At 35.0% G+C, this 14,037-nt stretch overlaps 1 protein-coding gene across 1 annotated transcript in view; it reads right to left on the bottom strand.

The window, feature by feature from the left end:
- HDAC9 (histone deacetylase 9) overlaps nucleotides 1-14,037 on the bottom strand; it is a 910,451-nt gene that overhangs the window by 265,798 nt on the left and 630,616 nt on the right. The window contains 1 exon segment of the mRNA XM_055314616.1: nucleotides 5,098-5,231. Within this exon segment, the coding sequence (XP_055170591.1) occupies nucleotides 5,098-5,231 (134 nt within the window).

The raw sequence follows: 14,037 nt of genomic DNA, 5'->3' as shown, positions 1-14,037 counted from the left end.
TACACTGCTAAATGAACTGACACAATTTGTAAGTTTGATTTGTGGATCAGTCTATTATTCTGAGACAAAAGAGGCCTTTAAATGTTTTCAAATTACCATCTTTTCTATCATATCAGTGTTTAATTGCCAAATTGACTATTCCGTTGGGAAGGGAGGGAAGCTGACTTTTCTCTGAATGCTAGAAAGATTGAGACTCCTCCCCTTTTTTGCCACTGAAACAGTAATCTGAAAATGAATGTGAATAAAGACAGAAGGAGGGCAAGCTCTTCAACATCAGGTCTGGGATACTTCCTTCTTGAACTCAGGTAAGTATTTTTACTTCTATCTCTTGTTCAGATGGCCCTTCTGATGCTGTCAAGACTATGGAGGCAGCAGACCACAGTCATTCTCATTTATTTCTTCCCCACACTAAATCAGTAAGTCTTTAAAAATCACTGCAACATAAACTAGAGACCCAAAACCTCTTGGGATTTTGTAATTATATATTTCTTTATGTGATCATTTGATTAATATCTGCTGATCTCACCAGGTGTAGAAACCTCCTTGTAGGCAGGGTATGTATCTTCTTAAGTATTTTATTTCCACCTCCTAACACAGGAGTATATCAAAACTCAAAATTTTGAGTTACTGTTGAATGGATGTATCCCTGTTCTTAAAGTGTGGTGGTGAGATCAGCAACAACAGGATTACTCAGATACATGTTAGCAACACAAATTCTTAGACCTCATTCCAAAAGGACTCTACCACTGTTGAATCTGAAATTCTGAGGTTGGGGCCCAGCAATGTGTCTTAGTATTCCTAATGATTCTGATATATGCTAACATTTGAACACCACTGTAGCGGATAAATGAATACAACTTACCCAACCACAGGTTTCTGCTTGCTGGCCAGCCTTATGTCCCCAGAACTCTGTTGATTCCTTCTCTGAAAGCACAGGCTATCACTAACTATGGGTGACTACACAAACCTGGCAGGAAGATAGTGTTCAAACATGGCAAATCAACTTTCTGGATGTTTGGGGGGAAAAAAACTGACCCAGCTTCTAGGTCTTATATTCTTATTAGATTATATTCTTTTCTATGAAATCTAATAAATCCTCTCTCCTTTGAGACAATTGAGCTAAGTTCTTACTGCTCACAACCAGCACAGGAATTTGTCTATACTGCTTAGGAAAGAGTGATAACCTCGATATGAGGGCTGGTACTCATATCCCCGGAGTCCTGGACACACAGATTTTATCCTCTCAGGATACATGCTCTAGACATAATCAGAGCTAAACTTTGATTTCCCAATAGTCTTACCTACACAAATTAGAAAGAAATGTCTCATTCTCCTTAAGTCCTTCAGCCATGCTGGAAAATATTCATTCATACCCAAGTTGAAACAGAATTTTTATCACCTGGAGTGAATAAGTCAAGTTCAATTGGAAGATACTGTCACTGGCCCTGAATTCTTTAGAAGGTTCATAAACACTAACCAGGAAACCTGTTAGCCTATATAGGAAACTTCTTGCCTCTTTAACCAGTAATGTACCCACCATATACCTGACCACTTGCCACATATAGTATACTTTTTAAAAAAATATTTTATTTATTTATTCATGACAGACAGAGAGAGAGAGAGAGAGGCAGAGACAGAGGCAGAGGGAGGAGCAGGCTCCATGCAGGGAGCCTGACATGGGACTCGATCTCGGGTCTCCAGGATCACACCCCGGGCTGAGGGGGCTCTAAACCGCTGGGCCACCGGGGCTGCCCACATATAGCATACTTTTCTCCTGATTTTTTGACAACTGATTGTAATAGTTTTGGTGAATTGCTAAAAAGTTTGATTTATATGTTTCTGTGGTTTTTCTCTTCCATATCATCAAAACTTTAAAAAAAAATTGGCTTGAGCAGGTTACTATCAAGATGGTTTAATAATATATTAATAAATGTGTACATTAGATTTAACTTGTCAAATCAAAAACTTTAAAAGAAAATCCACAATGAACATGTATCTTTTGTTTTAGCTGTATTTATTAGGGAGAGTACTGGCTAAGGAAGTAGATTCTACTATTTCTGAGTGGGCTAACTGGTTTGAAATAATCTCTGTATATTCCCTTTTTATTTTCTCCCCAAATCTTCCAAGAGAAGTAATCAGGGAGAAAAAGTAAATTATGCTTACTTACAACTGGTTTGAAATAATCTCTGTATATTCCCTTTTTATTTTCTCCCCAAATCTTCCAAGAGAAGTAATCAGGGAGAAAAAGTAAGTTATGCTTCTTGTGGTTCTGTTTTATCTCTTTTGTTACTATGTTTTATTTTATATAAAACCTCAAAGTCTCTGGGAAAGGGTAATATTTGTTTGGTTAAGGATCATTTTTAAAATTCTATTTTGAATATACTTAAAATCATTTACATACAAAATCATTTACATACAACGTCAAATTCCTAGGTAGCTTAAATTGTTTAATAGTTTTAGAAATTCCATTTTATGATTATGTCAGCATAAAGTCATAGATAACCTGATAATATAGGGGCAAATAAATATATATGGGAAACAATTTCATCACTTAAGAAGTCAAACAATTGGTGAGCTGTCTTCAAACTATGTTAGTAAAAAGACCTAAACATAGTCTGTTTATATTATTGTGAAGTTATGGATCATATTTTTGCGCTTGGCCTTCATTAAGAGCAAATCTGCTGATCTGGGCTTTTGAGTGAATTATTTGTAATTGTGTGACTGTTTATCAAAGAGACACTTATTTAGCTGACTGGCTTGGTGCTAGACTCAGTCATTCTATCAGCCTCACTGTACTTCTTGACATTTCACCCTTGGTCTTGTATCACATCAGTCAGAGCTGTTGCATAAATTGAATTTTAGGCTTTCAAACAATATAGGACTAAAATAATGTGATGTATGAGGAACTGAAAAAGAAGACTGATCAGAAAGGGCTAACAGCTTTTTAAATGTTACGACTAGTATGAGCTATATTACAGTCCATCTATTTCTGCACTTTGCTCCTTTCCTAACCAGGGTTACTTCCAGTAATACATTTAAGGAATACCATAATCTAACAATGCATTTGAAGACTGTGGTCAGCAGCTGCTAATTTGGAGTGGCTGAAGTAAGACTTCAGGATATAATAAAGACCTGAAAGTGAGAAAAATGTAAATGGCAATGCCTTAGATAGAGAAGCACAGAAAGAATGCCCCGGTGGAAAACATCTATAGTTGATGCAAAAGTGAAAGAGGAATATTCACGCAAATCAATGTCTATTAAGACCAGTTCACCACAGATAAGTCCCCTGGTTTACTTTCATTACTCCATATGGGATTGTGTAGACGACAGAGGCAGCCTCCAAACTTCATTATCAAAAACATAGAAACCTTAAAGATAATGCTATAATTTATCAGAAAGTATGAAAAAGCCTTCTGCTATATAATATGGATGCTATTGGAAAAAGATGAATAATGTTTCACTCAAGAAAGAATCAGAGAAATAAATCTAGCTCAAATTCCTTCATTTAGGGCTTCTAGGTAAAGAATACATTTATTCAAAAGTATATCCTTAAATACAAAAAAAATTTGATAATTCTATTGCAAACATATAATAAAACTTGTGAAACTAAATTTGTACACACTACTTTGGTGTATTCATTCACAATCTCAAACTGCTGAATGACCATAAACATCTATGTCTTGATGTAAAGAAAATAATCCTGTAAGATGAGATATTTTATTCCACTTCAAGAGAGAAAATCCATAAAGAAAATAATAATCCTTATAAATGAATGCAGTAAACGAATAATTTGTATATTCAAAAGTCAGTTATTTTTACTGCTTTGCAAAGAAGCAGCATCAGACTGATGTAACTCAGGCCATCAAATACAGGCAAGTGCACATGACTCTAAGAAATATTGTCTGTTTTGACATTCCTATATCAATTAAATTATTTTGCAGGTGTGTTTTAAGCTAAATTGGCTTTCAAAAGGAATATTCTGGACTACATTTTGGGTTGCCAAAAATTAATTAAAAGTCATAGCAAAAGATAGCTTCTTAATTTTTATCAAAGTAGAGTGAATTCAATGTAGTCTCAATGTCTGTTTCCTCAGGATATAACTACAGTCAAAATATTATCCACTTTTTTCTTCCCAAACTACTGAGAACTAGATTGGATTTCCTTCACTGATCTGCAAAGAGTGACAACAAAACCAAAGAGCAACATGTTAAATTGTCAGTCTGTAATAACATGGACTTTGTCTTGTGAAATTCTGTAATTCTAGTTCCTAGAATATGTGTGGAACATAATAAAGATAGACTCAGGTATGTTCAATGATCAATAAATGTTAAAGTAATGTGGAAAAAAATGGGGGCTGTTTTTTAAAATGTCTTAGACTCAAATATAGGGTGTTATTGCATCTTAGGCAACAATGGACATTTATAGCAACTAAGTCAAATAGCTACTGATTGTTACATAATTTGCAAATATGACAATAGGAGTCTTTTTGAATTGATATTTTTACTTTGAAAGCTTAAGAAATAGATTTTTCTAAATGAAAATGGGACTCCAGAGGAATCTGCAGAAATGAGTCTAAAGAAGTACCAATAAAATAAAATTACTCAAACCTCTACCATAAAAATGTAAGAACATGAGCCACTTCAATAAAAAGAAGTGACTTTTCTTGGTAAGAGGATAATCGTTAAATCTAGTCATTTCCATAGGCAAATTTGGCATACATCTGAGCTCACTATATAGCTTATAATAAGAAATAACAACTACTTAGCCCATAGCGGTTTGTAGAGTTTCCCAGAATATTAACTTAATAAATGATACCTATTTGGAAACAGTAATGTTACCATGTATACTTAAAAGTGTTGCAATAATAACACACATACATCATGCAGCTGCCCAGTCAATCAACATGGACTGACTCCCTACTATGTGCACAGCCGAGAGTCAGGACATAAACGCTATGCTACTAGTATCAATGATGGTTCATGAATCATGATGTTTGTGTTCCACCATTAATATTTTTCCACTACTACCCAAATGAATACTAGCCTCTTTATATGATTTATTTAAATAAATAAAAGAGTGTAGCCAATTTAGGATTACCTCACATTTATTTAGCAGTCCAGTTTCTTGCAGCCGTGACCAGATGCTCTGTATTCGTCCAGCATGCTCAGGGTGGGTGGTGGAATTGCCACAAATGCACTGGTGTTTCAGCATCAGAGGGTCATAGGCAATTCCTTCAGGACAAAGAAAACACAGCACAAGACTGAGTAATGATACAAAGTAATAATACAAGTTACATGACAATATAATTACTCCCAAAAAAAAGATATTCTTTTAAAAATAAATTTACAAAGAGAGATAATACAATTTCTTATGTGCAAATTCCTAGCACATAAGAGCTGTTTAGTCCTGCATGTCTGGATATAAATGCAAAAAAAAAAGGTTAACCTATGGATTAATCAGAACTCAGATCCTAGCTTGGTAAATTTGTAGTGATGAAGATGGTAATATATATTTTTTTAATTTTATATATTTATTCATGAGAGACAGAGAGAGAGAGGCAGAGACACAGGCAGAGGGAGAAGCAGGCTCCAAGCAAGGAGACCGTGGGACTTGATCCCGGTCTCCAGGATCATGCCCTGGGCCGAAGGCAAATGCTTAACCACGGAGCCACCCAGGCATCCCGAAGATGGTAATATTGTAAGAAACTTCAAATTTTTAAAAATACTATAATTTTAGCAGTATCTTAAATCATTATGAAGTATGTTTAGACAAATAATCCAAATCAGTAAAGGTCCAAATTTTATCACTAAAACCACAAAATGAGCTGAGTCTCTAAATCATGAATTAATTTCGCAAGTAATTCCAGCTTCACTTTAGAACAGGCCTTGCATTAAACTACAAAACTTTCCAACTGCTTGCCTATTCTGCTTAGCAATTCCTTCAGAGTTGTGCAGAAAGAGCTTCTTCCCTTCTTACTGTGCTTTTCTCAAAATTTATGCCAATCTGTAATCAATATGGACACTGTAGATGTTATAATTCTGTGGGACATTTGAAGTGTTTCTCTAAAAAATATGAAAAAGAAAAAATAAGTCAATTGCACTACCTTCAGTAGAGATTCCAAAGATACCTAATGAATAAAATCTGCTTTTAAATTATCAAGAGTTCATGTATTTCATATTTTAGTTAGACCCTATGATGAGAAAGATTTTTCAAAATATGATGAAATAAACTATTATGGGGATGGCTGGGTGGCTCAGTGGTTGAGCATCTGTCTTTGGCTCAGGGTGTGATCCCAGTCCCGGGATCAAGTTCAACATGGGGCTCACTACGAGGAGCCCACTTCTCCCTCTGACTGTGTCTTTGCCTCTCTCTGTGTGTCTCTCATGAATAAAAAAAATAAAAAAATAAAAAAAAAACCTTTAAAAAAAAAGAAATAAACTATTCTGGGTACATAAGATAGGGCTTTTTAAAGCAACAAATTAAATGATAATTATAACTCTGGTTAATTCTGAAAAGATTTCCACCCTTAATCCAATTCCTTGGGGGAAAACATGTTACTTACAAAACTGCCTAAGCATGGAGTGAGGGCAGAAGAATCCAACACCAAAATTGAAGAGCAAAAGTAACTATGTATTCAGATACAGGCCAGTAATTTGTGTTGTAAAGTAAGTTTACTTAATGCATTTTATTCTCTATTTCACTCACAATCTCATGTTAGAGAAATGCTACTCAAAAGGGGAAAATATTTTTCTCTGAGTGTACTAAATCAAGCAGAATAGTAACATATGTATTTTGAAACCGTGTGGTAAAAATTATATCTAAGAAAAAAACATCACTTTGCTGGCCCAAATAATATCCAATCTTAATACTAAAATGGCTTCAAAATCCATCCTATGCCCCTGACTTACATTTTCATTCTTAGTGCTCATTCCTCTAAGTAGTATACTTGCACACTTATCTATTCAATTGCCCATCCAAAATCTCCATTTGGATGTCTCATGGTTTTTATAAAGTGAATGTCTCAGATTTGAGTTCATGATCTTAAACCATACACTTTGTCCCTCGTTTCAGTAAAGGACATCATGATCCATCATTGCTCAAGCAAGAAACCTTAGTATCCTCTGGAAACTCCCTCTGCAAAGAACCAAAAAGTAAGTAGTGTTTTCCCTTCAAAAAACAACATGAATCACTTGATGATCTCTAGCCAAAACCATACATAATCAAAGGTACTATTATCTTTAATCTGAACACCTAAAATAAAGCCTTGTAACTGGCTACCTGACTTTTACTCTGTTCTTTTTGCCACATAACAGTTACTTTTGCTTAAATCTTTTGGTGACATGACAATATAATTACTTCAAAAAAAGACATTGATTAATCTAATCACTGATTGGATTAAAATTCCTCAAGGCATAGGTAGGCCCCTTCCCAGTTCTTTAGCTTTCTTTCCATGTACCTCTTCCCACAAAGGCCCACCTTCCATTCTTCAAAACAATCAAAATCACACCAGCCTTGGGATCTGTATACATCATGTTCCATCTATGCCCATAATTCTTCCTTCCTGCCCCCCATAACTCCAGCCCTGATTTGGGTAATTCCTATACACTTTTCAAGGCTAAATGATGTCTCTAAATTAGGTTTGCTACTATATGTCCTCATAGTATCTTCTAGGTCTTCAGAGCATTTATCACAATTATGTAATTGTCATATAATCTTGTTAATTGTACATTTTCTTCACTATCTGTTGAGATCTATGAAAGCAAAGATCAGAGTTAGAGTGTTTATCTCTGAACTCATAGTGTTTATACACATGCTTGGATATAGTAGGTCCTCAAAAGTATTTTTAATGAATGACTGAAAAACATAAATAAATGAACAGATGTAAGAACTAGGTCAGTTATTTCCATTATAAAGTCTTGCTTGATGAACCTAAGTGGTGGATCTCCTTGGAATCCTTAATTTTTTTTAGCCTTATTTCTTTAGTATTCTTTTCTTTTATATGCCTTACCTTCCTACTGGCAAGTGCCTCTACTACAGATATTTAACTTAATCAGCTTTATATTTCTGCACAGCATTTTGCACAAAAAAGATGAATAAGTATTTTTAAATAAAGTCCAAATGAATACATGTAGAAAGGCAGAAGGGAAAGCAGGCAGACATAAAAAGTAACATTCAATATACAAAGATATACAAGATGTCTTTGAAATTCAATATATAAAGATATACAAGATGTCTTTGAAATTCAGATGTATCAAGTATATAAGTTCCTATTACATGACAGGAACTGTTTAGTATATATCCTTCCTTCCTTTCATTCTCCTTCCCTCCTTTGCTTTTCTTTCTTCTTTTTCATCACAAGTATACTCTTTAATCCTTACCACCTATTTCATCCATTCCCCTGTCCACCTCCCCTCTGGTAACCATCAGTTTATTCTCTACAGTTAAGTCTATTTCTTTGTCCCTCTTTTCTTTTTTTTACCTTTGCTCATTTATTTTGTTTCTTAAATTCCACATATGAGTGAGATCATAATATTTTTCTTTTTTCTTTTTCTGACTTATTTTGCTTAGCATTATATCCTCTACATCTATCCATGTTGTTGCAAATAGCAAGATTTCATTCTTTTTATGGCTGAATAATATTCCACTGTATATATATATACCACATCTTCATCCATTCATCTATCAATGGACAATTGGGCTGTGTCCATAGTTTGGCTATTGTCAATAATGCTGTAATAAACGGGGGTGCACGTATCCCTTTGAATTACTGTTTTTGGGATTTGGGGGGATAAATATCCAGTTGTGTGATTCCTAGATCATAGGATAGTTCTATTTTTAATTTTTTAAGGAACCTTCATACTATTTGCCACAGTGACTACACCAGTTTGCATTCCTACTAATAGTGCAAGAGGATCCCTTTTTTTTTCCACATCCTCACCAACACTTATTTCATATTTCATTGTAGTTTTGATATGTATTTTCCTGATAATGAGTGATGTTGAGCATCTTTTCATATGTCTGTTGACAATCTGTGTGTTTCCTTTGGAAACATATCTGTTCATGTCTTCTGCCATTTTTAAAAGGAAATGTTCATTTTGAGGTGTTGAGCTGTATCAGTTCTTCTTATTATATATTTTGGATACTAATCCTTTATTGGATATGCTATTTGTGAGTATCTTCTTCCATTTAGGAGGTTGCCTTTTAGTTTTCTTGATTGTTTCCTTTGCTGTGCAGAAGTCTTTTATTTTGATGTAGTACCAATAGTTTATTTGTACTTTTATATCCTCTTGCTTCTGGAGACATAACCAGGAAAAAAGTTGCTATGGCTGACATCAGAAAAATTACTGTCTGTGCTCTCTTAAGGGATTCCTATTGATTCAGGTCTCACATATAGGTCTTTAATCCATTTTGAGTTTATTTTTGTGTATAGTGAAAGAAAATGGTCTGGTTTCTTTTGCACATAGCTGTCCAGTGTTCCCAATGCCATTTGTTGAAGATACTTTTTCCCATTGTATATTCAGTCCTCCTTTGTCAAAGATTTAATTGACCATATAATTGTGAGTTTATTTCTAGGTCCATTTTTATGCCAGTACCATATTGTTTTAATTACAACCACTTTGTAATATAACTTGAAATCTAGTCTTTGTGATACCTACAGTTTTATTTTTCTTTTTCAAGACTACTTTGGATATCTGAGGTCTTTTGTGGTTCCATACAAATCTTATGTCGGTTTCTTCTAGTTCTAGTGAAAAATGCTGTTGGTGTTTTCATAGGGATTGCATTAAATCTGTAGATTGATTTGAGATATATAGACATTTTAACAGTATTTGTTCTTCCAACTCATAAGCATGGAATGTTTTTCCATTTCTTTGCATTGTCTTGAATATCTTTCATCAGTGTTAGTTTTCAGAGTACAAGTCTTTGACCTCATTAGTTAAGTTTATTTTGAGATATTTTATTGATTTGGGTGCAATTATAAATGAGACTGTTTTCTTAACCTCTGGCTGCTTCATTATTAGTGCATAGGAATGCAACAGATTTTACATTGATTTAGTATCCTGCAACTTTACTGAATTCATTTGTCAGTTTCTAGACAAATTATTTCCTCCTTACAAATTTAAATGCCTTTTATTTCTTTATGTTATCTAACTGCTTTGGCTAGGATTTCCATTACTATGCTGAATAAGAGTGGTGAGAGTGAACATCCTTACCTTGTTCCTGACTTAGCTGGAAACCTCTCAGTTTTTTACCACTGAGTATGATGTTGGCTATAGGGTTTTTTATTTCTATTTTTTACTATTTTATTTATTTGAGAGAAAAAGAGACAGAAAGCGAGCATGAGGGAGGGGTAAGGGGAAAGGGAGAAGCAGCTTCCCCACTGAGTAGGAAGCCTGATGTAGGGCTGGATCCCAGAACCCCTGGGATCATGACCTGAGCCAAAGGCCAACGCTTAACCGAATAAGCCACCCAGGCGCCTGGGCTGTGAGTTTTTCATATAAAGCCTTTATTATGTGGACATATGTACCCTCTAGACCTACTTGGCAGAGGGTTAACTCTTCTATAAATGTTTGGTAGAATTTGCCTGTGAAGCAGTCTGGTGCTGGACATTTATTTGTTGGGAGTTTTTTTTTTTTAATTTTTATTTATTTATGATAGGCACACAGTGAGAGAGAGAGAGAGGCAGAGACACAGGCAGAGGGAGAAGCAGGCTCCATGCACCAGGAGCTCGACGTGGGATTCGATCCCGGGTCTCCAGGATCGCGCCCTGGGCCAAAGGCAGGTGCCAAACCGCTGCGCCACCCAGGGATCCCCTTGTTGGGAGTTTTTTGATTACTGATTCAATCTCCTTGCTGATAAGTAGTCTGTTCAAATTTTCTATTTCTCCCTTCTTCAGTTTTAGTAGGTTATAGGTTTCTAGGAAATTTATCGATTTGCTCTAGGTTGTCTAATTTGTTCACATGTAACATTCCAAATATTCCCTTACAACTGTTTGTATTTGTTAGTTGTTATTTCTCCTGTTTTATTTGTGATTTGAGTCCTTTCTCTCTCCCATTTTTTTTTAATGAATCTGATTAGGTTTATCAATTTTGTTGATCTTTTCAAAGACCCAGCTCTTGGTTTCATTGATCTGTTTTATGGTGGTTTTTAGTTTCTATTATCACTTATTTCTGCTCTATTATTTCCTTCCCACTGCTGGTTTTGGGTTTTGTTTGCTGTTCTTTGTCTAACTACTCTAGATTTAAGGTTAAGTTGTTTGAGATTTTTCTTCTCAAGATAGGCTGTATTGCTATAAACTTCCCTCTTAGAACTGCTTTTGCTGCATCCCAAAGGTTTTGGAATGTTGTGTTTTCATTTTTGTTTGTTTCCATGTAATTTTTTAATTTCTTCTTTGATTTCTTGGTTGACCCATTCATTGTTTAGTAGTATGTTATGTAATCTCTATGTATATGTGGGCTTTCCAGAGTTTTTCTTGTGGTTGATTTCTAACTTAATAGCATTATGGCCAGAGAAGATACATGGCATGACTTTGATCTTTTTTAATTTCTTGAGGCTTCTTTTGTGGCCTAATATGTGATCTATTCTGGAGAATGTTCCATGTGACTTGAAAAGAATGTATATTCCGCTGTTTTAGGATGGAATGTTCTGAATATGTCTGTTAAATCCATCTGGTCCAATGTGTCATTCAAAGCTACTGTTTCCTTGTTGATTTTCAGTTTGGATGACCTGCTCATCCATGTAAATGGGGTGTTAAAGTCCCCTACTATTATTTTATTACTATTGATTATTTCCTCTGTGTTTGTTTTATGTATTTGGGTACTCCCATGTTGGGTGCATAAATATTTACAATTGTTATATCCTTTTGTTGAATGTTTTAATATATTTCCAACTACAATTTCATACTACATAAAAGATATATTAATGATATCAGACACAAAAATACATCTCACTGTGAAAACATATTTTTCAAGACAAGAGATTTTATTTAGTTGCTAAATATTTTTCACTACTTCGTCTCTTAATATAACTAACTTTAGTTCCACAGTACTGTTCCTCTTTTAACAGTATTTTCTCCACAAACCACTGCAAAAAATATTATAAAACAGGTTATGGTAGCTGGAAGTTATTGCCAAGTATCTGGAGATTATAATACAAAGTCCAGAAGCTCTTGGAAAGACATTTGAATTTAAGGGGAAATAAATAAAGTCTGGAACTCTAAACCTCCACTTACTCATCTTAATGATGTAGCAATGAGGTGTTAACAGGTAGAGTGCAAGGTGAGACTTTAACCTCATCCTTCATCTCTATTCCTTTCCTCTTTTTCTTTTTCTTTTTTTTTCCTTCTTTTTAGAAACAAAGACTTATAGGGTGAGAAATAAACCTGCCCTTCTCTTTGGGATTCATATGGAATTTTACTTTTCTTTGACCCTTTCTGCCCTACTGGTTAACATTTGCAACATAAACCAATGGATCAATCTCTCTCTTGATCAATGGGACAAGAGTTAAAATTAGGATTTGGGAAAATACACCAAAGAGTCTTAACATAAAGTCTTTACTATTTTAAACCCTAGAAGTTTATTTCCCAGAAAAAATATTTTTTGCTACATTTTCTAGATATGCTTGGACTCTATTTTCTCTGGCTTTCAGTTTAATTAAATAAAATAAGTATTTGAAGCACCTACTGTCTATCTTTCCCCCTTTTAATCATTTCATATAGTTAAATCATTATTTAGCCACAAGATCTATTCTTGTCTTCAGGTTTATACCCAGTCTCATATCAACTATTAGGTTGAGTCTACTCTGGTCTATGAGGAGAGCTGAATGTAGAATCTTTAACCCTAAAATTTCTAATCCTGATTCTTGGTTCTTAACATTCATATAGCTTTTCTGGAAACTGCTTGAGGTTTTACACCTTCTCAAGGAATCTTCTCTACAAGGTTTATTAAACATCTTGCAGGGCCAAAGGACAGAAAGTTAGCATGATACAAATGTATGATATCTTTCCTGAAAGATGTAAATGCAATAATCATTCATTGGATGTTCATTATTGTCTGGGCGCCAGCAATTTTTTTTTTTTGAGAAGGAGCATGTGTTTTACTGGGGAGAGAGCATTTCACATGACCAACAGATGAAGACAGCTCAGTGGGCATCCTGCACATCATACTCAAAAAGGTACACAGGAGGCTCTGCTAAGAAAGATGAGCTGGAACATGGGTTCCTCTTGGCAACTTCCCCACACTTGTCCCTCCAAGGAGTCAGGACACTCACAAGCATTTTCTTTTCTTTTCTTTTTTTTTTTTTCTTTTATTATTATTTTTTTTCACAAGCATTTTCTTGAGGCAATTGTGGTCCACTAGAGATAGAGTCCCTCAGGGGTGCCTTCTTGTTTTTCATAAAGAGCTTCTTTTTTCATAAAGAGTTTCTTGTTTTTTAAATTTTATTAATTTATTCATGAGAGACATAAAGAGAGGCAGAGACATAGGCAGAGGGAGAAGCAGACTCCCTTTGGGGAGCCTGATGCAGGACTTGATCTCAATGCCCCAGGATCATGACCAGAGACAAAGGCAGATGTTCAACCACTGAGCCACCCAGGCATCCCAAGAGCATTTTCTTTAGATTTTTTTAAGTCTTCATTTATTACTTTCATTCTACATTCTTTCAAGGCCATCAGACCAGCTTCTGTACAGATGCCCTTGATGTTACATCAGACAGGTCATCTTTAGCCATGATCAAGTCATTCAGGGTTACATCATCAGCCAGCAGCATTTTACTTGTGTGGATCTGAAAGATGTGTTTCTTAGTCTTTTAATTGGTCAGGGGGAACTCAGTCTCTCTGTCATTGCACCCTGGCCTGATAAGTGCTGTATCCAAAGTTTCTATTCGGTTTGTGGCCATGATAACTTTCATGTCATCCCTTGAATCAAATCCATCCACTGGTTCAACAGTTCCAATATTGTTTGTTGAATTCCTTACCATCAAATGTGAGTTATACCTTTTGTTCTAATGGCATCAATTTTATCAATAAACATAGTGTATAGC

Source organism: Nyctereutes procyonoides, unplaced genomic scaffold, assembly GCF_905146905.1.
Source record: "Nyctereutes procyonoides isolate TBG_1078 unplaced genomic scaffold, NYPRO_anot_genome, whole genome shotgun sequence".
NCBI lineage: Eukaryota > Metazoa > Chordata > Mammalia > Carnivora > Canidae > Nyctereutes > Nyctereutes procyonoides.
Note: the sequence above shows the minus strand (reverse complement) of the source record. Positions and strands in the feature narration are given on the sequence as shown.